Genomic DNA, 27,066 nt, shown 5'->3' on the forward strand with positions numbered 1-27,066 from the left:
CTCCCAAGAGGAATAAACCACTAACATTCAACTTATCGACGCCTCTCATAATTTTAAACATTTCTATCATTCTCCTACATTCCAAGGAATAAAGAAAAAGTTTGGCCAACCTCTCCCCTGCTGAGAGTTCCACCATTTAATCAGGGAGGTTTACTCTTAGAGCCACTGTTTTGACATCGGTCCCCATACATTTTAATGGGGCAAAAGCTGTTGAAGGCTTCCAGGAGATTTTTGTAGGGAGGTGGAAGGGGAGTATGTAATTGGCCTTCCTATGTCATTCTCTTATGCCGGTCAGTTTCAATGATATCCTATTTATGGTGTAAGGACCGTCTGGACCAAAGAGTTTGGCTTTCCTAATTCAGGAACAGGACCTTTCAAACAATGATGAACCTGGATGATCAGTGCAGACATTGAAACCCACTCAGGAAAATTTGAGGGGTTTTTTGTGATAAATGGGTATCTAATAATTTTAGGCATTTCTTTTGTCTTGTCCTCACTCACTAATTTCAGAAAACATGCAATTTCCACATTGCTTCTCATATATTTCAGCATCATTTTGATGAAAAAAAATGGCAGAGCCCCATCCCACCACAACCAAAAAAACTGTCAATCACAGTATGAAAGGACTTCTGATCAACGCTGATGAAGTTAGGATGGATGAGCTGGAGAGCCCCAAACAAAGCTGAACTTTATTTTGTTGCTCCTGTTAAAGAAGATTAAAGATGAGTTGCAATAGCTTGCTGTGATTGTTAGGTTAACGAAGACAGTTTGGTAAGGCAGGTCTTGGTCAGGAATCAGTAGTGAATACTGTTAAGAATACTTGTCAAAATACTTCCACCTGAAGTAGACAAAATTGAATTAAAGTACAATGGTTGTACTAAGTATAAATAACTTCCACTGAAAACATTATACTAGAAACCATAGTTATGGAGATCTCCTAATGAAGTAACCATGGTCTATAGTATATTGGTTACAGTTGATATACAGTCTTGCATATTTACATATCATCACTATGTTTTCATTAATTCCTGTCCACCTTAAGTGGAAGTATTTTGAGAAGTCCTGCATTGGACTGCCTGGTTCTTGAAGTTCCCCAGCAGCTGTGCTGCAGATTCAATGATAACTTTCCTTCCGGTAGATAGGAATATCTGTAAGTGAGTTAGGTAAATTTCAGGTAATTTACAGTTTAGACTTAATTGTCTAAATTAATTATATTTAATTGCTTTGTTTAAATGGTTCACACTTCTTTTTAAATACTTTAATAGTGACAGATTAGGGTACACTGCACATTTGGGTAGTTTTTGAATGAATATGAATTATGAACATTCGGGATATTCACAGATATTGGTTAAGCTAGGTTGTGCCCCATTTAGCTTTCAAGACACTTTGGTGAGGCAGGCCTTGGTCAGGAATCAGTATTGAATACTGTTCATTACAGTAGACTTTGTTCTATGCAGTATTTCATAGCCAATTTGGATCGAGCTTCGTGCAGGAGCCTCTGCTGAGGCTTTGGGGACCTAATTGGTGGGAAATGGCAACAGTGAAAATCTTACTGCTGCCAGGAACTTTCTCCTCATTTTCTGTCCACTGTCTATTAATAGTACGTGCTAGATACACCTAAGACTCTGCAAAAATATTTCAAAAATTTGTTGCAACATTTCATTAACAGTTTGGGAAACAAAATAATGCTGTGCACTTGTGTAATTGCCTTGGTCAAAAGTTCTTATGAGGTGCTGCCATCAACTTCAGTATGTTAATTAATTGACTTTTAATCTGCTTTTCTTTAGGAATGGGAGTACCCACAGTGACTGCTGCTCGAATACTCAAAGGTCAATTACAAGGAAAATCTGGGGAAGGCACTGTTTTAGCAATGGAATCTTTCCCACATCTCGGTCTTTCCAAGGTTGACAATAAAATATATATTGACGTATTATTGAAAAGTTTCCTTTCCTGTGATCTCATAGAGTCATAGAAAAGAGCACCACTGAAACAGGCCCTTCGGCCTGCCTGAACCATCTGAACTGCCTTCTCCCATCATCCATGCACCCATCCAAACTTGTCTTAAATGTTGAAATTGGGCTTTCATGCACCAGTTGATAAGCCTAGCAAGTGGTTATCTGTTTAAGATGGAGCTGAGGAGAAATGTTTTAGTTGTTCACTACCTCCGGAGATACGTGGAGGCTGAATCACTGAATACATTCAAGACTGAGAATGGTTATGTGTGGTTGTAGGTTGTGGCAAAATGGGCAGGGGATGGAGCTGGTGGGATCAGCCATGATCTTATGAAATGTTAGAGTGACCTACTCTTGCTGTTATTTCTTAAAGGCAGTCAAAAACTGACTTTGAACAAGTACATACCTGCATATAAACTTTCTATGGTTAGGTATTTGCATTGTACTTTCAAACTCTTATGCAATGTCAGCAAAGTCAAAGGACTTCAGGAGGAGGAAACTGGGGGCCCATGAGCCGATTCTCATCAGAGGATCAGAGGTGGAGAGGGTCAGCAACTTTAACTTCCTCGGTGCTATCATTTCAGAGGATCTGTCTTGGGCCCAGCATGTAAGTGCCACTAGGAAGCAAGCGTCATAGTGGCTTTACCTCCTTCAGAGTTTGTGAAGATTTGGCACAGTATCCAAAACTGGCACACTTCTATAGATGTATGCTGGAGAGCATATTGACTGGTTGCATCGTGGCCTGGTATGGAAACGCCAATGCCCTTGAACAGAAAAGCCTGCAAAAAGTAGTGGATACGGCCCTGTCCATCATGGCTAAAGCCTTCCCCACCATTGAGCACATCTACATGAGGCATTGTCGCCTGAAAGCAGCATCCATCATCCAGGACGCCCACAACCCAGGTCATGCTCTCTTCTCACTACTGCCATATGGCAGAACGTACAGGAGCCTCAGGACCCCCACCACCTGGTTCAGGAACTGTTATTACCTCTCAACCATCAAGCTCTTGAACCAGAGGGGATAACTCCACTCAACCTCACTCGCCTCATCACTTAACTGTTCCCACAACCTATGGACACACCTTCAAGGATTCTTCATCTCATGTTCTTGATATTTATTTAATATTATTATTATTATTATCATCATCATCATATTTTTTCTTCTTTGAGTATTTGCAGTTTGTTGTCTTTTGAATATTGGTTATTTGTCCAACCTGCACAATGTGGTTTTTCTTTGATTCTATTGTGTTTCTTGTATTTACTGTGAATCCTCACAAGGAAATGAATCTCAGTGGTGTACATGGTGATATATATGTATTTTGATAACAAATTTACTTTGAACATTGAGCTTTTGAACTTCGGCTATGTTTCCAAAGCTTGGTCTCAATAGGTTAGTAACAGTTATTGATATAAGTAAACAAGAAAGTGTGTATCTGCTCCGCATTTTGCCTCATAGCACGCTAGTACTGAATGAGGATTTAAGGGTCCATGCCCTATAGAAATATAGAGAAACATACATGGTTGATTTTATTATTGCCATTTCACAGTAGGTTGTATTTTATAATTTTCTAGTTTTCAGTTGATGCTCTGTTTGACAAGAGCAGCAGTTGGGAGGGAATATTTTACCTCAATAATTTTACAATGTAATCTGTCACACATTCTGATGTGAAGAATATTAGTTTTTATTGTACTTAATTTTGTAATTGTCCTAAACGATGCACTGTTTGTGCAGCTATATAACAATATATGGTGAAATGGGAAAAAGGATTATTCATCCCCTCAAAGTTTCCTTTGGTATTACCCTGTCCACTTTTCACTTCATTGTTTGACACTTCCTCCAACTTTCTTTAATTGAAGTAAATGAACTTCCTCTGGTATCTAGATTCCATTTACTGTTTACTAATATAGTTCGCTTTCTATAGTTCAAAGTAAATGTATTATCAAAGTGCACATGCATCACCATATACAACCCTGAGATTCATTGCCTTTCAGGCATACTCAATAAATCTGATAACCATAATAGAATCAATGAAAGACCATACCAACTTGGGCATTCAACCAATATGCAAAAGACAACAAACTGTGCAAATACATACATACATAAATAAATAAGCAAGCAAGCAAGTAAGCAATAAGAATCAAGAACATGAGATGGAGAGTCCTTGTAAGTAAGTCCATAGGTTATGGAAACATTTCAATGATGGGCCAAGTCAAGTTCAGTGAAGTTATCCCCTTTTGTTCTAGAGCCTGACAAAAGAGTGGTAATAACGGTTCCTGAACATGGTGGTATGGGTCCTGAGGCTTCTTTACCTTCTTCCTGATGGCTGCAGTGGAAAGAGAGACTGTCCTCAGTGGTGGTGGTCCCTGATAATGGATACTGCTTTCCTGCAATAACGTTTCATGTAGATGTGCTCAGTGGTGGAGAGGGCTTTACTGCTGATGGGCTGAGTCATATCCATTATTTTTGGTAGGATTTTCCATTCAAGGGCTTCTGTGATTCCATACCAAGCTGTGATGCACTATTCAATATATTCTCCCCCACTGGAAGTTTGTCAAAGGATTTAGATGTCATGCTGAATCTTTGCAAACTCCTAAGGAAGTAGAGTCACTGCTGTGCTTTTTCATAATTGCATTTGCATGCTAGGCCCAGGGCAGATCCTCCGAAATAATACCATCTAAGAATTTGAAGTTGCTGACCCTCTCCACCTCTCATCCTCTGACGAGGACTGGCTCAATGACCTCTGGGTTCCTCGTCCTGGTCAATAATCACCTCCTTGGTCTTGCTGACATTGAGTGCAAAGTTGTTGCTATGGCACCACTGAGATGGATTTTCATTCTCCTCCTATATGCTGATTCTTCACCACAATTGCATTATTCTTCTGACCTATAGCCTTATTCTTCTGACTTAAAAGTAATATTCTGGTCTAGTTTAAACATTTAATTTCATATCATCTTTTTAAATGAGATCTGTTCCTCTTTTACCTTTTTTTTTAGGTCCTGTAGCAGATCATAAACTTTTCCTCAATGTTTGCTCCCTTTGCATTTTGGACTTAGTGATTCTGTATTTGCAATTCTACATTTGTTGAGGATTCCACCTCAGTAATTTGAAACTGTAGTGTTAGACCTGTGACATTTTTCTTTGCAGATATTGAGGGTGTCAAGAAATACTAGGATGAACAGTCTGAGAAAAATGTGGAACTGTGAAGAGAAGTTGTAACACTACCACCAGCCCTGACGCCATTCCTGTTTCTTAACCTTTAGAAGATGGGTCATGGGGGAAAATTTATTAGACAGAATTCCACAAGGAAATATGAGAAAGTTTGATCTTAATAAACTTAGAACTTAGAATTTAGTTTCTACTTCAAAAATCTGGTACAGGATATTCAAAATAGTATAGCCTGCTGATTGGAGCCAATTGAATCAAACTACAGTCACAAAGATAGAAATCTGGGAGAGAACACTGATGGTAGTTTGCATATCTTTCCAGTAACAGTAGAGCACCTTGCAAGACAGCGTGTCTTCAGTTATTTGAGATGCCTGCTTTAGATCATGCAGCTTATCAAATGTGTTTAGGAAGGTGAGGAGAACTGTACAACAGTGACGCTGTCCTCAGAGTGAAATACAAACCATCCAGTTCACTCCTGGCCAACAAGAAGAAAGAAAACACGAGGAAATCTGCAGATGCTGGAAATTCAAACAACAACACATACAAAATGCTGGTGGAACACAGCAGGCCAGGCAGCATCTATAGGGAGAAGCACTGTCGACTTTTCGGGCCGAGACCCTTCGTCAGGACTAACCGAAAGGAAAGATAGTAAGAGATTTTGAAGACAGAAGACAGAAAGGCCATTTGTCAACTGAAAAACAGATAGTATCCCTGTTCAAATTCTGAAAACAGGCAGGGAGTCAAAAATTCACAATGTCAGCTAACATTTGAGATACTATAAGTCAGGAAGCAAATATAATTGTGGTATCTACAGCAGGTTCTTCCTGCCATCTGCTACGTGAAAAGTCTTTTATTGGATGCTCCTTAACTCTACACCTCCCCATGACTGAGCTGTTCCTTGTCTCTAATAAAACTGTATTTTGGAAATAGCTAAAGATTAAATTGAAATCCTTTTTGATATGTTAAAATAGTTTGTTAAAATACAGTCATTTATCCAAAGCTGAATTGCTTTCAATGCCAAACTTTTAGCAAGGAGTGGTTCCATTAGACAGACGCAGCATGGATTCAGAAAGGGCAGGTCCTGTTTGACAAACTTACTGGAGTTCTTTGAGGACATAATGAGTGCAGTGGATAGAGGGGAACAGGTGGATGTCGTATACTTGGATTTCCAGAAGGTGTTCGATAAGGTGGAGCGAAAGAGACATATAAATAAGATACAGATGCATGGAGTCGGAGGAAGTGTATTGGCATGGATAGTGGATTGGTTAACCAGTAGAAGGCAGGGAGTTGGTATAAATGGGTGTTTCTCCGGTTGGCAGTCTGTGGTGAGTGGGGTGCTGCAGGGGTTGGTGCTGGGCCTGCAGCTGTTACCATTTACATTGATGATTGGAAGAGGGGACTGAGTGTAGTGTAGCAAAATTTGCTGAAGACACTAAACTGAGTGGAAATGTAAATTGTACAGAAGGTGTGGAGAGTTTGCAAAGGGATATAGATAGGTTATGTGAGTGGGCCAAGGTCTGGCAGATGGAATACAATGTTGGTAAATGCAAGATCATCCACTTTGGAAGGAATAATAGAAGAGCAGATTATTATTTAAATGGTGAAAGATTGCAGCATGCTATTGTGCAGAGGGACTTGGGAATGCTTGTTCATGAATTGCAAGAAGTTGGCTTGCAGGTACAACAGGTTATTAAGTAGGCAAATGGAATGTTGGCCTTCATTGCTAGAGGGATTGAATTCAAGAGCAGGGAGGTCATGCTGCAAATATACAGGGTACTGGTGAAGCTGCATCTGGAGTACTGCATGCATTCTGGTCTCCATACTTGAGGAAGGATATACTGGCTTTGGAGGCAGAGCAGAGGAGGTTCACCAGGTTGGTTCCAGGGATGAAAGGGTTAACCTATGAGGAGAGATTGAGTTGCCTGGGACTATACACTCTGGAATTCAGAAGAATGAGAGGGGATCTTATAGAAGCATACATAATTTTGAATGGGATAGATAAGATAGAAGTAGGAAAGTTGTTTCCATTGGTAGGTGAGACTAGAACTAGGGGACATTGCCTCAAGATTCAGGGGAGAAGATTTAGGACAGAGATGAGGAGAAACTGTTTTCCCCAAAGAGTGGTGAATCTGTGGAATTCTCTGCCCAGGGAAGCAATTGAGACTTCTTCACTAAATATATTTAAGATACAGTTAGATAGTAGTAAGGGAATTAAGGGTTATGGGGAAAAGGCAGGTAGATGGAGCAGAGTTTACAGATAGATCAACCATGATCTTATTGAATGGCGGGGCAGACTCAATGGACCGGATGGCCTACTCCTGCTCCTATTTCTCATGGTTTTATGTAAAAGCTCACCACAGCACCACTGAGTATTTTGTGTTGTAATTTGAACCGATTGTCCAATGTTTACAAGATTAGGCTACATCTTTGGCCAGACACTGTTTCTGATTAAGAACCAGCTTCAACAATATCCTTTGAACGTGCATAGTATTAGCATGTTTGCATTGCCCAAAGTCAAAATTAAGTTTAAATGTACTTGTAATTGTTAGTAGGTTAATCCTTTAATGCATTGGTTCATTGATAGGAAGTACACATACATTATCTTTGAGATTTGTCTAATTGTTCTGACTATAGCATGAAAACAAATTCTTTAGCCCAATCCCCAATGATCATTAATTGCTCAGAAATTCTACATGAATCCCATTTTTGTTTTCCTCACATACCCATTAACTCCCTCAGATTGCAGTGTGAGGAAGAGGTGTTTTCCCCACATCAAGATCAAATCCTCTGACCAGAGTATCAATAGGACCACAGTATCAGTCATGTAAATTACTTCCAAGATCCTGGTGTAATAATGCTTCTGTGTGTAAGCAGAGTGCCACAGAAACTGTACTTAAATAATGTGTAGCACTGAACTATCAGTCTATCTTGCTCCAAATGGTTGTGTTTGTTTCAGACATACAACGTTGATCATCAAGTCCCTGATAGTGCTGGTACAGGCACAGCTTATCTTTGTGGGGTAAAAGCAAATTATGGAACCATTGGATTAAGTGCAGCTGCTAAACGAGGTAAATGCAAAACCACATTCGGCAATGAAGTCAAGTCCGTACTTAAAAGGGCAAAAGAAGCAGGTATGTTGTATTTTATATTTACATGTTTTATTTGTGTGATCACTTTGTTTCACAGAAAACTAAACAACAGTGGAAATTTATATGAAAACATTTGAAACATAAAGACGATGATCGAGACATTTCAAACTGCTGTAGTTTCAGTTTTGGGGTACGCGTTCTTATAGTCAACAGAGAACAAAGGAAAAGCAATAATCCGAACACATCTTCCCTCAAAACATCCTCCAGTAATAGTCATAACAGCGGAACTCTGACTGAAGAGAGAGTGTTTTCTAATACTTGCTGCATTTGCAATGAATTTTATATTAGCATGCCTGGCGTGACAGAACAACATGTGGTGGAATGAATGGCCTTCCTCTGCGTCATGACTATTTTGTAGTTCCTATAGTTTCATGTTGGAGATTGAGAACATATGAGAGCTTATACTGATGAAAGAATGAATGCAGGCACTAAAATGTGGTGCTCATGGGATTTTCCTATTTTGAATGCTGGATTTAGCATGTAATTTTGATCCTAGCTCTTGATTATCATATCCCCCTGCAGTTTATCAGTGCCTCTGAGGTTCAATAGGGTTCAAAGGTACACTTAATGTCAGAGAAATGTATACAATATACATCCTGAAATTCTTTTTCTTCGCAAACTTCCATAAAAACAGAGGAGTGCACTGAAGAATGAATGAAACTTAAACGTTAGAAACCCAAAGCCCCCCCCCCAGCTCTCCCTCCTATGCACGAGCAGCAGCAAAGCAATGATCCCACCCCCCTCCAGCAAAAAAGCATTGGCGCCCTCCACCGAGCACTCATGTGTGAGCAAAGCATCAATAAAGTCACAGACTTGCAGTACCCCAAAGACTACTCATTCACTTGGTGGTTCGACACACCACAGGCTCTCCCTCTCCCTCTCCCTCTCCCTAATAAGGGAGAAAGAGGTGTCCTTGTTTCACAGTGAGAGGGGAGACATAACAAACAACTCAATGATTTATGATGTTAGAAGTCTGTTGTGCCGCTCTTTTCAAGCTCTGTGCCCAGAGAGTCAGCCCCAGAAAGGCTCAGGTCTCTGGACACACAGCCTACGGCAGTTAACATGCTGCTCCTGACGTTCCATGTTCTTCTGTGACACCTCAAGTCAGAGGCACCGGCCTAGAATCAGATCATCTCCAGAGCCACGAAAATCTGGTACACGGCAGACACTAGTCTTCCAGGCTGCGTCCTTGGGATATCAAAAAGCGGCCAGTCATTAGCCCTGAGAGTGGGTCACATTCCTGAAAAGAAGAGAAGTCAGAGAGTAACTCCAGGCCAGGGTCTTCAAAAGAACCTTGAAAAGGGAAAAAAGAGATATCAAAGACAGAAATAGAGCTCTTTCTGAAGATGCAAGCAAAGGAGTTGCCACTTAGTGCCATCATAACTTTGCTCCAGCCTCTGCAATCCAGAGGAATCTTGAGGTCCGAGTGGCCTTGCCAGTAAATGGGATAGTAAAGAAGGGGCAATGAATATCAGAGTAAGGAAGTCATGTTGCAGCTCTGTAAAACTTTGGTTCAGCCACACTTGTAGTGTTGAGTCTCTCCATTACAAGAAGGTTGAAGAGGCTTTGGAAGGCATGCAGGAATGATGCTGCCTGGATTTGAGAGCAGAGATGAGAAGAGACTGGTACACTTTGGGTGGTTATCTCTGGAGCATTAAAAGCTGAGGGAAGACCCATTAGGAGTTTATAAAGTTGTGAGACATAGATAGGGTCGACAGTCAATATCATTTTCCAACGGTTGAAACTCCAAGTACTAAAGGACATGTGATTAAGATGAGAGGAGAAAGTTTACTTTTTGCTCAGAGAGTGGTACATCAAGCCTGGCTCATTGTCCAACACCAGGTCCAGTTCAGCCCCTCCTCTTGTTGGGCTATCTATATATTGGTTTAAGAAACCTTGTTGGAAAACTGTTCAGGTAGTGTCAGTGAAGTGCATCAGAATATCTCCTGCACTGTTTCAGGTTTTTAAATCCCACAAGTGAGTAGTAAGGGATGATTTCATTAGCTGGCACTCAAAATCCTTAAATATAAATTATTTACTTCCAGTCATTGTTAGCAGGGAGAAGTGAAATGCTGTGCAGACTCCTTAACAGAAGCTAACAGACAAGTATTCAGCTGAATGTTCCCTGTGCAAACTACAACTCTTTCACTACGATGGGGTGGGGGGGGGGGGCATTCATCTGAATAGTATGTCTTAACAAATTCAAAGGGTCTTAGGCACCAGAAGTATCCAGGAATATTTACCACCAATAGGCTTTCCCTTGCATTTAGCATCATAACCAAAGCAGTGTTGCCCAGTTTTGCAACGGATCACCTAATTTCCAAGATCAAATGTGGAAGTGTGAACAGATTCCAAGCTATGTACTTTTTTCTCAATTACTTGTTAAATTTAAACTTTATTTTGTATACCACAGTGGCATAGCGGTTAGCGTGACACTATTACAGCTCCGTGGTCAGAGTTCAATTCCAGCACCGTCTGGAAGAAGTTGTACATTCTCCCCGTAAGCTTGTGAGTTTGCTCCAGGTGCTCCGGTTTCCTCCCACAATGCAAAGACAGATTGCCAATAGGTTAACCGGCCATTGTAAATTGTCCTGTGATTTGGTTAGCATTACATAGGGTAAGCTGCTCATTGCTCAGTGTGGCTCATTGTTCTGCACGCTATCTCTAAATAAATAAATAAAAATTACTCTTTCTTATTAGTTGTGTATACAGAGCATAAAACATTTAAAACATTGATGCTTCATTTTTTATGCTGAACTTCATTTAAGTGGTGCTCTTCAGGCCATGGTTAGCCTCGGGGTAAAAAACACAACAGCAGGATGTTAGGGAGTGCAAAAAGGAAAGGAGATCTGTTGGACAGAATGTCAAGATGATGGGGGTGAGGGATTGGGTTGGGTAAGTGTGTTGCAAAGATGTTGAAACTTAAACCAGGACTTCCTGGTGTAGTTGTGATGTAGGTAATTAGCTTTGAGTGAGATTAATGAATATAATCTTTCAAAGGTAATCATTAAATCAGTGGCCCAGCCTTACAGGTGATATCTCTTGCCACGTCTCCCATGTGTAATAATAACTGGATTGCAAAAGTATTGCATTGCCTTGTAGTAGGTTATTCAGGATATGGTGAAGTCATGAAAGGTGCTATATAACTAATTGCCTGTGGCAGCAATTTCCAATCTAACCACTCTCTGAATCTGGAAATTGGACCAGATTTTCCTGGCTCTTATCAATGACTTTAATTGGAAATGCTGACGTTTGAAAATCAGAACTCCAGCAACAAATGCAGGAGTTTCAATCTTTCAGACGTCTTTTCTCTCCAGAGCCCTGCCTTACTGAGACTCCATTGCATTTACACTGGGAGTCAAAATATTGCTTCTCTTGCCCAGTGCCATTATCTGTGATTCCCTTGATTTCAGATTAGGAGGCAAAAAGGGCCTGTGAAGGATTTCATTTCAATTACTTGCTTTCATATGATGTTTCAATGATATATTTTTTCAGTATTTGTCATTTACAATATCTTGAAAATTGTTAGTAATTTTTAAATTATTGTCTTCAATTTACTAGCTTCAAAATATGCCTAAACGTAATTAAAACAGTATGGGTTTTACAGTGGAAGAACCTGTCCAGCCCCCATCCCAACTCTCACTACTTCAGTTGCTGCTCTGGACTGGCAGCAGGGCAATTATCCAGCAGGATTGAATTTCTACCTCTGGCCCAGCATTGTGTGGGTGTAAGATAGGGCCGATGGGGTAGAATGATATTACTGGACAATAAGTTGGGAATCTGGCCCATTCCTTCTTATCTCCCAATTGGACTTATCGGTAACTGTCTTGAATTTATGGTCTCTAGATCTGATTTATGGAAAGAACCATCTTCATGTTGTTTTCTCTACACTGCTTTTTATTCATGATGACTAATGGTTAAATGTTCACTTGTTCAGGAAAGTCAGTCGGCATTGTGACAACAACTCGAGTTCAGCACGCTTCCCCAGCTGCTACCTATGCCCATGTTGCGGACAGAAACTGGTATAGTGATGCCGCTTTGCCACCTGATGCTGTTGATGTCTGCAAAGATATTGCTTTACAGCTGATAAGTAACACAGATATTGATGTAAGTTTTATTTCTTTGTTCCAAAGGTTAGTCAAATCCCTTTGTTTTTTCGTAATTGAATTGAATTGATTTTATTTCTTACATCCTTCACATACATGAATAAAAATCTTATGTTACATCTCCATCTAAATGTGCAATGTGCAAACATAGTAATTTATAATAAATAAAACAGTCAATGTAACATATTGTAGAGTACACTCAAATCAGTGTGTTCATCAGTCTGATGGCCTTGTGGAAGCTGTCCCAGAGACTGTTGGTCCTGGCTTTTATGCTGCAGTACCACTTTCCAGATGGTAGCAGCTGGAATAGATTGCGGTTGGGATGGTTTGGGTCTCCAGTGATCCTTCGGGCCCTTTTTACACATCTGTCTTTGTAAATATCCTGAATCATGGGAAATTCACAACTGCAGATGCGCTGGGCTGTCCGCACCACTCTCCGCAGGTCCTGTGATTGAGGGAAATACAGTTCCCATACCAGGCAGTGATGCAGCCAGTCAGGATACTCTCAATTGTGCCCTTGTAGAAAGTTCTTAGGACTTGGGGCCCCATATCAAACTTCCTCAACCATCAGAGATGAAAGAGGTGCTGTTGTGCCTTTTTCACCACACCGCTGGTGTGTACAGACCACGTGAGGTCCTCGGTGATGTGGATGCCGAGGAACTTGAAGCTGTTTATCCTCCCAACCCCAGATCCATTGATGTGAATAGCGGTTAAGCCATCTCCATTTCTCCTGTAATCCACAAGCAGCTCCTTTGTTTTTGCGACATTGAGGGAGAGGTTGTTTTCTTGACAGCACTGTGTCAGGGTGATGACTTCTTCCCTGTAGGCCACCTCGTTGTTGTTTGAGATCAGGCCAATCAATGTAGTGTCATCGGCAAATTTAATTAGCAGATTGGAGCTGTGGGTGGTGATACAGTCATGGATATACAGGGAGTAGAGGAGGGAACTCAGAACTCAGCCTTGAGGGGCTCCTGTATTGAGAGTCAGAGGGTTGGAGGTGAGGGAGCCCACTATTACCACCTGCTGGCAATCTGACAGGAAATCCAGGATCCAGCTTCACAACCAGGGTCAAGGCCGAGGTCTCTCAGCTTGTTGTCGAGCCTGGATGGAACTATAGTGTTGAATGCTGAACTGTAGTCCAGGAAAAGCATTCTCACATAAGCATCATTCTTCTCCAGGTGTGTAAGGACGGTGTGTAGAGCAGTGGCTATTGCATCGTTTGTCAATCGGTTGTGTCGGTAGGTGAATTGTAGGGGGTTCAGTCTGGGTGGTAGCAAGCTGCAGATGTAGTCCTTGACCAGCCTCTCAAAGCACTTGCTTGATATTGAGCAGAGTGTGACAGGACGCCAGTCGTTCAGGCATGCTACCTTGGTCTTTTTTCGTACAGGGACAATGATGGATAATTTGAAGCAGGAGGGTCCCCTACACTGGGAGAGGGAGAGATTAAAAATATCAGTAAACACACCTGCCAGTTGTGCTGTGTACATCCTGAGTACTCACCCTGGGATGCCTCCAGTCCCACAGACTCGTGACTGTTCACTCGTTGGAAACATCTGCATACCTCAGCCTCAGAGATGACCGGGTTGCAGATTGTAGCAGTGGCTTTCCTCGGAGGCTCAGAGTTAGCGACATCAAACTGAGCATAAAAGCGATTGAGCTCATCTGGGAGAGAGGCACCACCACGTTTGGCTTTGAAGTCTGCAATGGTATGCAGCCCTCGCCACAAGTCGTGTGTGCTACTCATTGTGAATCTTGGCTCAATCTTCTCCCTATATTGTTGTTTCGCAGCTTTGACAGCCTTGCACAGATCACAGCTGCCTTTCTTGAGCTCGAGTTGATCTCCAGCGATGTAAGCTCAATATCACGCTGTAACTATTGATCCAGGGGTTCTGATTCAGGAAGACCCTGACCCACCTCTGGGGGACAACATCGTCATTGCACTTCCGGATGAAGCACGTGACTCCATCAGTGAACTTGGAGACACCCTCATCATGGAAGGCATTCATTCCAGTTGAGGTCATCGAAGCAGTCCTGCAGCATGGAGGCCAGTTGGTTACTCCTGAGTTGGCACCATAGTGTGGTAGTTAGCACAATTTCTTTACAGCTCCTGCGATCACCGGTTTGGGTTTGATTGCCACTGCTGCCGGTAAGGAGTTTGTGTGCAAAATTCCCGATTTTGTGTCGGTGATCAACACAGTCTGAGGGATATGCTGGGTGCAGCTCCCAAGTGTTACCATGCTTTGAGTGAGTGGCTTTCCTCCTCCATTCCAAAGAAATATGGATTAGGGTTAGTAAGGTGTGAGCATGCTATGTTGGTCCCAGAAGCATGGTAACACTTGTGAGCTGCTCCCAGCACCGTGTTGATCACTGACACAAAATCAGGAATTTTGCAGTCCATTTCAGTGTTTCAATGTGCATGTGACAAATAAAGCTTATCTTATCTTATGGTTTTAAGAAGCCATAATCTCACACTTGGAAGAGTACACTAGCAAATTAATTACTGGAATGTGCCTATTACAGATATTGTAATGGTGTATTTGTCATATGGTCCTAAATAGTCAAATTCTGAAAGATATTCGGGGATCAGGTGGGGCTCAGAATAATCCAGTGGGTTCATGGTGACCCTTCCTGCAGCTAGTTTTTAAAAGGTCCTAGGTTATTATCTAGTTACTTGCATTTAAGTTCAACCAGCTGCCATGGCAAGGTTCAAATTGATGCCCTTGGTCCAGAGGTTGGGCAGCCAGTTAGAGTAACATAACCATTAAGCTACACTATTTCCTGTACCTTAATACAGATAACAATGGATAAAATTTAATAACTTGAATCAGTTACTTCTAACATCATTCAACTCAACTTCTTAACCTGTCTATAAAAGTGCAACATAAATAGGGATAGATAAGAAAGAAGCAGATTAACTACCAGTAGTAAAAATATAAAATTGCTTATTCTTCTACAGAATTAATTATTATAATGTAATCCAGGAAAAGCTTTGTGTATCCAGATCTCAAGCAATTTCCTTTTAATGAAATTTGTTTCCATTTCAATAAACAAAACTATTCTCTCTCTGGATTTGTCATGAGAATAACTGTGGAAAACCTCCTCACCAAATCTGTGACATGCACTATCAGTAACTAATCTACCACAGTTTAAAAGTTTATTGCCACTTGCTCCTTTTTATAAATCATTTCACAAGTAGCCTACTCCCTTTTATGACTTGCTCCTCTCGGTCAATGTACCAATTCTAATATGATGATTTAATTAGGGCATTGCTAATATTAGCACTCTCCGACTGAGAGAGGATGGTATAGTGGTACAACTGGCAGAGCTGCAGCCTGATAGTGCCACCATTCCAGAGTCAATCCTGACTACTGATGGCTTGCATCTTCTCCTTATGTCTGTCCCCCCACTACTTTCAAATCTCTTACTATCTTTCCTTTCGGTTAGTCCTGACGAAGGGTCTCGGCCCGAAACGTCGACAGCGCTTCTCCTCATAGATGCTGCCTGGCCTGCTGTGTTCCACCAGCATTTTGTGTGTGTTGCTTGATGCAATTTTTCCATGTTTCTTCATAAGGCAAACTTTCATCTTGGTGCCTTGGATGTAATAGAACTAGTTAGGACCTGGTCTTTTCAAAAAAAAACAATTTTTTCACGTAGGTACTAAATTTCTTTGAAGTAAAAGAATAATAAGATGAGTTGAGCTTCTGTTAACTATTGGAATGAATACTAATATTTTGAAAATCTGAGCTAAAATGTATTAGATGAAATTTCTCCCACACTCCCAAATCTCCAAATATTAAAAAGGCAAATAATAAAGGAAGGGCTTCACCATCCAAGTCTGGAATTTTGTGGGGAACTCTGCTGTGGTTTATTTCAGAATCAAGTCCAAATGAGATTTAATTACTCAACCAGATCAATAGTGCAGGTCTACAAAACAACACATAATTTAGTTCCCTTTTGCAGAGCAATAAATCCACAATAAAATATTTTATTGACCAAGCAATAAAATATTCACACTGCTTTATCTAAGGCTACGTCCACACTACACCAGATAAATCCGTAACCGAAGCTTTTTCTCTTTGTTTTTACCCTCTGTTCACACTAAAACGGTGTTTTCGTCCCCTGAAACCGGAGCTTTTCAGAAACTCTTTCCAGGGTGGGTATTTTTAAAAACGCTGCTCGGGCAACTCAGTGTGGATGGGGTAACCGGAGAAATCTGAAAACACTGGCATGACGTGCAGGAACAGATGGTGACGGCAGCGCGCCATTTCATTGTTTTCTTGAACACAACCTAACTATTTCAGAACAAACAGCAACAAGACTGAAGCCAGAAGAGTTAGAAATGTACCCACCAAATACTTTGACCCATAACTTACTGAATAAATAAGTATACTCACTTTGCCCTGTTTTCTGTCCTTGCTGGTATGCTGGTATGGTTTACCTATTTATGCAAGTACTTCTCTGACAATAGATGTGTAACAGCCTAATGTAACATGGTATGGAAGTACAAGATAACACTGATGCAGGCATGTTTTACACATTTAACAAGGTGCTTTATTCATGTAACATAGTCATTTTTTCAATGTTTGTTGTCAGTCGGGTCAATCGGTCCGTGAACTCCCTATCGGTTGCCTCCATACTCTCCAGTGTTTGTTTTTTTTTACTTTTAAGTTCTCCTGCATGAGAGCCAACAGCTGTCCGTCGTTTTAAGTTTTTCTAGTCTGTAACTACACAAACACACACTTTTACGGCGAGATTTGACACCAAACATGTTGCTTGTTTTCAGTAGATGTGTCCTGCGCATGTGCAGTAGGAGGAGATTCAGCAAAATCTCCGTTTCAATGTGGATAGAGGTATTTTAAAAAATGCATAGAGTGGACGCCTATCGTTTTTACACAAAACCGGCGTTTTCAAAATTATCTGGTCTAGTGTGGACGTAGTCTAATATTGTAGATGGCACAATTAGTGTAATCTCAAAGTGTGATAATTAAGTAATTTACATCATAACAAAATAAAATTACTTTTTTGTCTAAAGTTACAATATAAATATAGCAAGGTTGTGTTTTCAATTTGCCAAGTACGATGGGTTGAACTATCATCTGTGAAATAAACACAAGATCCATAATATCATAAATATACAGTCTTAACATTGGTTAGTTCTGTCATCCAATAGGAGTACACAATATTATGTTACAAACTTCTTATTTTTCATTGCTCAGACTATTAAGATATAGCTGTGCTAAACTTTGTGGATTTATTTAGATGTGGTTTCTACCCAAGTAACTATATTTAATATTGAGAATTAATGTTTTGACTATGTAATTAAAAAGGTTTTCATTCAATCAGTTGCAAATTTCTTCTTCAGGAAATATGATTTTGGTGGTATAATGTGAGGCATAGAAATTTGATATCTGTGCCTTTTATTCTTCTGGACCCATTTCCTGATCCTTCAGTGCATTTCCATGAAACAAAGATCCTTAAAATTTCTCCAGTTTTAACATTTACAAAACACCACAACCAACAGATCTCTCAGTCTCCAACACTCAGAAACGCTTTTGCGGGTTTTGTGCCTTTCACTATGTTCCCTCATTTCCACTCAGGAAGCAGTAAATGTACCATTAAATTGGAAGATTGCATTTGTACTCTCAGAAATTGTTAAATATAATCTTTTATTGTGCTGTAAACATTTAGAGAAATACAAACAAAATGACTGACAGAGAAAATAAGAAAAAAAAAACTCGACCATTTCACTTGCAATTAACACTAAGTACACTTTTATTCCGGTTCCTTGAGACCACATTAGAAAAAACTAATGTGTTTGTTGGACTCTAAACCATAAGAAAGAGTTCAATTTTCAGTCTCTGCAGAAATTCACACACAATCCTTTGACTCTTGCAAGTTCTGTAATCTGGATTTGATCAGTTAGTATTACTTGGAACTAAATCACTTGGCCCAGCAAGTGTTGAGGATATATGTTTGTCCTCTACACAAGTAAAAGACGTAATTGCAACCACCTGCTATGTACAAAAGACCCTAGAATTCAACTTTCTAACCAAACCATGACTGCAGGGAGGCAAGCAGTGGCATCATGCTTTAGGGTGGGGTTCAAATCAGTTGGGGAACTCAGTTAAATATTCCTACTCCATCTGATTTCATGGGGATGTAATAAAACTATTTTATAGAAATGTGAGCTTCACTGATATCCACACTTAAATCCACAGCAGTTATAGATGAATCCAAATGGAGTAGAAACACTGGAACCTTATCACCATGAACAACCCCAACCCCACATTCCAGCAGCCCTGAAATCACGTCCAGTCTCGACTGTACAATTCCAATCCAGGGAAACTGCCTTCAGAACCATGACTGATACACACCACAACACCATAAGACACAGGGGCAGAATTAGGCCATTTGGCCCATTGAGTCTGCTCCAACATTTCATCATGCCGATCCAATTTTCCTCTCAGCCCCAGTCTCCTGTCTTTGCCCCGTATCCCTTCATGCCCTGACCCATCAAGAATCCATCGACCTCTGCCTTAAATATCCGCACCTACATGCTGAAATGAAAAGCCCCATCCTGATCTAGAATGAGAAGTCTCATATAGCCACAGGCACTCGCATGGGTCCCAGTTATGCCTGCCTGTTTGTCTGTTATGTGGAACAGTATATTCCAAACCTACACTGGTATCACTACCCAATTGTTCCTACACTACGTTGACAACTGCATTGGTGCTGCTTCCATCACCCATGCAGAGCTTATCAACTTCATCAACTTTCCTCCGACTTCCACCTTGCCCTCAAATTTACCTGATCCATTTCTGACTCCGCCTCACCTTTCTCGATCTCCCTGTCTCCATCTCTGAAGACGGCTTATCTACTGATATCTTTTATATACCCACAGACTCTCACAGCTACCTGGACTCTCCCACAATGTTATTTGTAAACATGCCATCCCCTTCTCTCAATTCCTGAATCTCTGTCGCATCTGCTCTCAGCATGAGACTTTTCATTCCAGAACTAGAGATGTCTTCCTTCTTCAAAGAAAGGGCTTCCCTTCCTCCAACATCAATGCTTCCTTTAATTGCATCTCTTCCATTTTGCATTTGCCTGTCCTCACTCCATCTTAGAGCCAACCCACCAGGGATAGGGTTCCTCTTGTCCTCACCTACCACCCCACCAGCCTCTGGGTCCAGCACATAATTCTCCGTAACTTCCACCATCTCCACCAAGCACATCTTTTCCTCCCCCCACTTTTCACTTTCTGTCGGGATCACCCCTGAGGCAACTCCCTTGTCCATTTGTCCCTCCCCACTAATCTCCCTCCTGGCACTTACCCTTGCAAGCAGAACAAGAGCTACACTTATTCCTACACCTTCCTCCCTCACGACCATTCAGGGCCCCAAACAGTCCTTCCAGGTGAAGTGACAGTTCACCCGAGAGCCTGTTGGGTCATATACTACGTCCAGTGCTCCTGGTGTGGACTCCTATATCGGTGAGAACCGATGCAGATTGGGAGACTGCTTCACCAAGAACCTTGCTTGAAAGAGCAGCACCTCCCAGTGGTCACCCATTTTAATGACACTTCCGATTATTATTCTGACATGTCAGTCCACGGTCTCCTCTACTGTCATGATTGAGGCCGCGTTCAGGTTGGAGGAGCAACACCTTATATACCGGCTGGGTAGCCTCCAACCTGATGGTATGAACATCAGTTTCTCAAACTTCTGGTGGTGCCCTCTCCGTCTTCTACACCATTCCCCATTCCCTCCTACACCATTCCCCCTCTTACCTTACCGGCCCCTCCCTCCCTCCCCCTTTTCTTCTTCCATGGCCATCTGTTCTCTACTATCAGACTCCCCTTTCTCCAGCCCTGTATCTCTTTCACCAATCAACTTCCCAGCTCTTTACTTCATCCCTTCCCCTCCCGGTTTCACCTATCACCTGCCACCTTGTATTTTTTCCTCCCCTCCCCTTACTCTGAATTCTCATCTTGTTCTCCAGTCCTGCTGAAGGGTCTCGACCCAAAATGTCGACTGTTCTCTTTTCCATAGATGCTGCCTGGGCTGCTGAGTTCCTCCAGCATTTTGTGTGTGTTGCTTGGATTTCCAGCATCTGCAGATTTTCTCTTGTTTAAGATTCTCAAGTATGGCAGCTAATTGCACAAAGGAAGATCCTGCAAGTAAAATTAGACCTGTTTGCAAGACTGAATATTGCACAATGAGTGCAAAATGAATCGAGTTCACATGTTTTAGGCTCTACCTGAAGAAGTGCCTTCGACCAAGGCCAGGGGGAATTCCTGGAGGGGAATAAACATTTGATATTTTGGGCCGAGACTCCTCTTGCTGAGTTCCTCCGCTTTTTTGTGTGTGTTGTTCAAGATTACCAGAGTCTGCAGAAATGCTTGTGTCAGGGAGGATTTGTCCTCTTTTATTAACTGAAAGCTACAGCCGAAGTTGTGCAACATGGACTCTTTGGCCCAGCTCTTTCATGCTGACCAAAGTGTCAAACTATGCTATCTGTGTGCCCATCTAAATGTCTTTTAAATATTATGTAACATAATCCATATACCCACCATCCTTTTGGGTACGTCCAGAAAACATCAGGATTGGTTTGATGATTTATCTCCAAGAAAAGGAAGACCTTTTGTATCTGGCAGAATGACATCAGCAGCAAGGTCAAAGCTTACTCCAGAGACAAAGCAGATGTCCAGCACAGGTGAGGGAGCCAAAGAGTTTTTGGTGGACTGAGAAAGCCCTGGAACTTCAGAGCCTGGCAGACTCTGGTGACAGGAGAGGCTTCTTCTGCACTACCAAAGCAGTCTATGGTCCCAGTTACTTTGGATTTAACCCCCTGTTCTCAATGGATGGAAAGAACTTGCTAAAGGATCAGGAGGGTATCAATGGTGAGTAGAGAGAACACTTTCAAGTACTTCTCAACCACGATAGCACTGCTGAAGTAGAGGTTACTCACCAAATCCTTCAGACGCCTGTGAGAGGCGACATGGAGAAATCTCCCAGAATGAAAGGTTGCCATCAGTAGCCTGAAAAGCTACCAAGCCTCTGGTTCCCAGCAGAGATCCTGATGGACAGTAGACCAGCTCTCCTGCACTCAGAGCTTAGGGATGCTCTAATAGGGGCTTAGTTAAAAAGGGAGACAAGGCAGACTGTGGCATTTACAGAGGCATCTCCCTCTTGTCAACAACAGTCTAAAGTGTTTGCAACTGACTCTGTCCGGTATCTGAAGAAGTATTTCCTTCCACCCCTCTACAGTACTACAGACATCATCGTCACAGCATTCCAATTACAGGTAAAATGCCGTGAAGAAAGGCAACCCTTGTACCTGGCTTTCATAGGTTTGACAACGGCATTTGACACAGTAGACCACCAAGATCTCCGGCGTATACTATCAAGGCATAACTGCCCTGACAAGTACTAATGAAAACTGAGGTTACTGCATGATGGCATGTCAGCCACAGTACACAGCAACAGTGCTGATGAATCTGAACCCTTCACTGTCAAGACTGGAGTCAAACGGGCCTACATCGTTGCCCCCACCCTATCTGCCATCTTTGTTACATTCTTCACCTCATTGGCCAGGACCTACCACAGGGAATCCCAATCGTGTATAGAATGGACAACAGGCTTTTCAATGTCAACCAGTTCAATGGCAAGAACAAGGTCAGCACCACCACTACTGTGGAGCTTCAGAATGTGGATGATGACACCACCAAAGCACACAAACAAGAGAAAATGTGCAGATGCTGGAGATGTTGTGACCATCACAACACACTCTGGAGAAGGTCTCCAATGTATCCTGAATTTCTTTGTCAAGGCACATAGAGCCCTCAGTCTTGCTTTGAATATAAAAAAGGACAGATGACCTGTATCAGCTATTTATCCAGCCCTCTGTAAAAGTTGACAATATCACCCTTGAAAATATAGATCACACTCCCAATCTTGACACCATTCTCTCCTCAAAAGCAGACATTGACTCTGCCCGAGCAGTGTTAATGGAGCCTATGCAAGATTAGGGAAAAGAGTCTTTGAAGACTGTTCAATAGTTCCATTTAATATCAGAGAAACGTATACAATATACATCCTGAAATTATTTTTCTTCACAGACATCCACGAAAACAGAAGAGTGCCCCAAAGCATGAGTGACAGTAAAAACATTAGAACCCAAAGCTCCCCCCTACTCTGCTCCCCACGTACAAGCAACAGCAAAGCAACGACCCTTCCCCACCCCCACCCACTTCCACAAAAAAGCATCAGCACCCTCCATCTACCAAGCAAGCAATAGCAAGACCCCAAAAAAGGTCATGATCTGCAATACGTCAAAAACTAATCACTCACCCTACAGTTCAACATGTCACAGGCTCGCTCTCTCTCCCTAATAAAGGGGAAAAACGGCATTCCCTTCTCAGCGAGAGGGGAGACATAACAAACCAATTTGCTGATTTATGTTGTTAGAAGTCTATTGTGCTGCTTTTATTCTCTCACATTCTCCACTCAGAGAATCGGCAACACTATCTCCTCGACCAATGAGAGAGAGTGCAACTTGCCAAGTACAGCTGATCCACTGTCCCGATGTTCCACTTTCTCCCGCAGCTTTCAGTTGGAAGCTTAGAATCAGCCCATCCGCAGGACCACAAAACCTCGGAACTCCGAAGCATGGTCATCCTCTAGACCACCTCCCCGGATATCGGGAAGTAGTAGGTCATGAGCCCCTGGGAGAGGGTCTCACCTCCGCAAAGAACCAAAGTCCAAGAGTAATTCCAGGTCAAGATCTTCAACTGAACCCTATCCACCCAGAAAAGGAAAAAGAGAGATGTAAAATACAGAGATTAAGCTGTATTTGTCAATGAACATGAAGGAGTCACCATTGAGTGCCAACCTGTGATCTACAGGTTCAAACAAAGCTTCCATGAATAGAGCTGAATCATGGACCACCTACAGTAGACAACAAATGAAAGCCCTGGAACAATAACAACAAAGACCATTATGAAAGATTTTAGGGATCCGCTGGAAGGACGAACACACTAACACAAGCATACTGGAGAAGGCCAACATGAACAGTATTTCCTCCATGATAAAGCAAAACAACTCGTGGCATAGGGATGCCTAGCTCACGTCTCCCCAGACAGATCCCTTACTCTCTGTTGAAGGAACTTCGGCGAGCCCCTGGAGGGCAAAGGAAACACTTCAAAGATGAAATCAAAATCAGTCTGAAGATATTCAGATTACATCTAAAAGCTGGGAAGACATTTCACTCAATAGATGCACCTGGAGGAAATCTGTTCAAGAGGGAGCTGCACTACATGACCTCCAAGAACAAGCAGCAGCTACAAAAGGAGAGAATGAACAACCAAAAGACCCAACCGTTAACCACAATCTCCACTTACTCGTGCCCACACTGCACCAGAATATGTGGATCTCAGACTGACCTCTGCAGCCACCTGAGGACCTACCGATTGGCAACCCCTCAAGAGAACATCTTACTCAAGTGATCGCACTACTACTTTGTATTTGAAAGACTGGCCCCTTTAGATCTTTACCCACTCATACTATACCTATTTCCTCATAGTTCCCACACACCGCACTTCCCATTTCTACCTCCTACCCACAAACCTGCCTGTCCAGATAGGCCCATTGTCTCAGCTTGCTCCTGCCCCACTGAACTCATTTCTGCATACCTTGACACTGTTCTATCCCCCCTTGTTCAATCCCTTCCCACCTATGTTCCTGACACTTCTCACGCTTTGAATTTTTTCAATAATTTTAAGTTCCCTGGCCCCCACTGCCTTATTTTCACCATGGACGTCCAGTCCCTATATACCTCCATCCCCCACCAGGAAGGTCTCAAAGCTCTCCACTTCTTTTTGGATTCCAGACCTAACCAATTCCCCTCTACCACCACTCTCCTCCATCTAGCGGAATTAGTTCTTATTCTCAATAATTTCTCCTTTTGCTCCTCCCACTTCCTCCAAACCAAAGGTATAGCCATGGGCACCCGCATGGGTCCCAGTTATGCCTGCCTTTTTGTTGGCTTTGTGGAACAGTCCATGTTCCAAGCCTGTATGGGTATCTGTCCCCCTCTTTTCCTTCGCTACATCGACGACTGCATTGGCGCTGCCTCCTGCACGTATGCTGAGCTCGTTGACTTCATTAACTTTGCCTCCAACTTTCACCCTGCCCTCAAATTTACCTGGTCTATTTCTGACACCTCCCTCCCCTTTCTTGATCTTTCTGTCTCCATCTCTGGAGACGGCCTATCTACTGATATCTACTATAAGCCTACAGAATCTCACAGCTACCTAGACTATTCCTCTTCCCACCCTGTCTCTTGCAAAAATGCTATCCCCTTCTCACAATTCCTCCGTCTCCACCGCATCTGCTCTCAGAATGAGGCTTTTCATTCCAGGACGAAGGAGATGTCTTCCTTTTTTAAACAAAGGGGCTTCCATTCTTCCACCATCAACTCTGCTCTCAAACGCATCTCTCCCATTTCCCACACATCTGCCCTCACCCCATCCGCCCGCCACCCCACTCGGGATAGGATTCCCCTTGTTCTCACCTACCATCCCCCCAGACTCCAGATCCAACGTATAATTCTCCGTAACTTTCGCCACCTCCAACGGGATCCCTCTACCAAACACATTTTTCCCTCCCCCCCTCTTTCTGCTTTCCACAGGGATCACTCCCTACGTGACTCCCTTGTCCACTCGTCCCCCCCCTCATCCCTTCCCACCGATCTCCCTCCTGGCACTTATCCTTGTAAGCGGAACAAGTGCTACACCTGCCCTTACACTTCCTCCCTCACCAACATTCAGGGCCCCAGACAGTCCTTTCAGGTGAGGCGACACTTCACCTGTGAGTCGGCTGGTGTGGTATACTGCATCCGGTGCTCCCGGTGTGGCCTTTTATATATTGGTGAGACCCGACGCAGACTGGGAGACCGTTTCGCTGAACACCTACGCTCTGTCCGCCAGAGAAAGCAGGATCTCCCAGTGGCCACACATTTTAATTCCACATCCCATTCCCATTCTGATGTGTCTATCCATGGCCTCCTCTACTGTCAAAATGAAGCCACATTCAGGTTGGAGGAACAACACCTTATATACCGGATGGGTAGCCTCCAACCTGATGGCATGAACATTGACTTCTCTAACTTCCGTTAATGCCCCTCCTCCCCTTCTTACCCCATCCCTGATATATTTAGTTTTTTCCCCCACTCCTTTTTTTTCTCTCTCTTTCTGCCTATCACTCTGCCTGTTCTCCATCTCCCTTTGGTGCTCCCCTCCCCCTTTCTTTCTCCCTAGGCCTCCCGTCCCATGATCCTCCGGCTCTGTATCCCTTTTGCCAATCACCTTTCCATCTCTTAGCTTCATCCCACCCACTCCGGTCTTCTCCTATCATTTCGCATTTCCCCCTCCCCCTCCTACTTTCAAATCTCTTACTATCTTTCCTTTCAGTTAGTCCTGACGAAGGGTCTCAGCCCGAAACGTCGACAGTGTTTCTCCCTATAGATGCTGCCTGGCCTGCTGTGTTCCACCAGTATTTTGTGTGTGTTGCTATACCTACTCCTTTTAGTTTTAGACTGCCTTACTCTGGGGAAAAAAGTAGTCTCTAACTTCCGATGCCCCTCATGATTTTATAAACCTCAATAAGATCATTCCTCAGCCTCCTTTGTTCCAGGGGAAAAAGTTGCAGCTAATCCAGTCATGTCTTATAACTCAAACCTTCCGGTCCTGGCAAAATATCCTTACAATTTATTTCTGCACCTTCTGTAACTTAATCACATCCTTCCTGTAGTTTGAGAACCCTTTTTACCCTATCTATGTACTCAAATGTCAACCTAAACAAATGATCATTTCAAAGTAGGATTTGAACCTGTGGCCATGAATTGAATTGAATTGGCTTTATTTCTTACATCCTTCACATACGTGAGGTGTAAAAATCTTTATGTTACACCTCTGTCTAAATGTGCAACGTGCAAATTGTAGTAATTTGTAATAAATAGTGTGTACAACAGAACAGTCAATATAACATAGAAATACAGTTGTATCAGTGTGAATTAATCAGTCTGATGGCCTGGTGGAAGAAGCTGTCTGGGAGCCTGTTTGTCCTGGCTTTAATGCTGCGGTACCGTTTCCCAGATGGTAGCAGCTGGAACAGTTTGTGGTTGGGGTGACTTTGGGCTTCTTTTCACACCTGTCACTATGCCCTGCATAGTGGGAAGTTCACAACTATACATGTGCTGGGCTGTTTGCACCACTCTCTGCAGAGTCCTGTGATTAATGGAAGTACAGTTCCCATACCAGTCAGTGATGCAGTAGTCAGGATACTGTCAATTGTCCCCCTGTAGAAAGTCCTTAGGATCTGGGGACTCATGCCGAACTTCTTCAACCATCTGAGGTGAAAGAGGTGCTGTTGTGCTTTCACCACACAGCTGGTATGTACAGACCAAGTGAGGTCCTCAGTGATGTTTATACTGAAGAAGTTAAAGCTGTTCACCCTCTCAATCCCAGATCTATTGATGTCAATAGGGGCTAGCCTGTTTCTGTTCCTCCTGTAGTCCACAACCAGCTCCATTCTTTTTGCAACATTGAGGGAGAGGTTGTTTTGACACAGGGTGATGACTTCTTCTCTGTAGGTTGCCTCATTATTATTTGAGATGAGGCCAATCAATGTAGT

The 27,066-nt window shown here is 42.5% G+C and overlaps 1 protein-coding gene across 1 annotated transcript in view; it reads left to right on the top strand.

The window, feature by feature from the left end:
• Positions 1 to 27,066, top strand: part of LOC132403490 (intestinal-type alkaline phosphatase 1-like) — a 51,782-nt gene that overhangs the window by 7,745 nt on the left and 16,971 nt on the right. Inside the window, exons 3-5 of the mRNA XM_059986890.1 lie at positions 1,788 to 1,903; positions 8,075 to 8,249; positions 12,205 to 12,374. Coding sequence (XP_059842873.1) covers positions 1,788 to 1,903; positions 8,075 to 8,249; positions 12,205 to 12,374 — 461 coding nt within the window. The remainder of the gene's footprint in view (positions 1 to 1,787; positions 1,904 to 8,074; positions 8,250 to 12,204; positions 12,375 to 27,066) is intronic.

Source organism: Hypanus sabinus, chromosome 2 (assembly GCF_030144855.1).
Source record: "Hypanus sabinus isolate sHypSab1 chromosome 2, sHypSab1.hap1, whole genome shotgun sequence".
In the NCBI taxonomy this organism is placed as follows: Eukaryota; Metazoa; Chordata; class Chondrichthyes; order Myliobatiformes; family Dasyatidae; genus Hypanus; species Hypanus sabinus.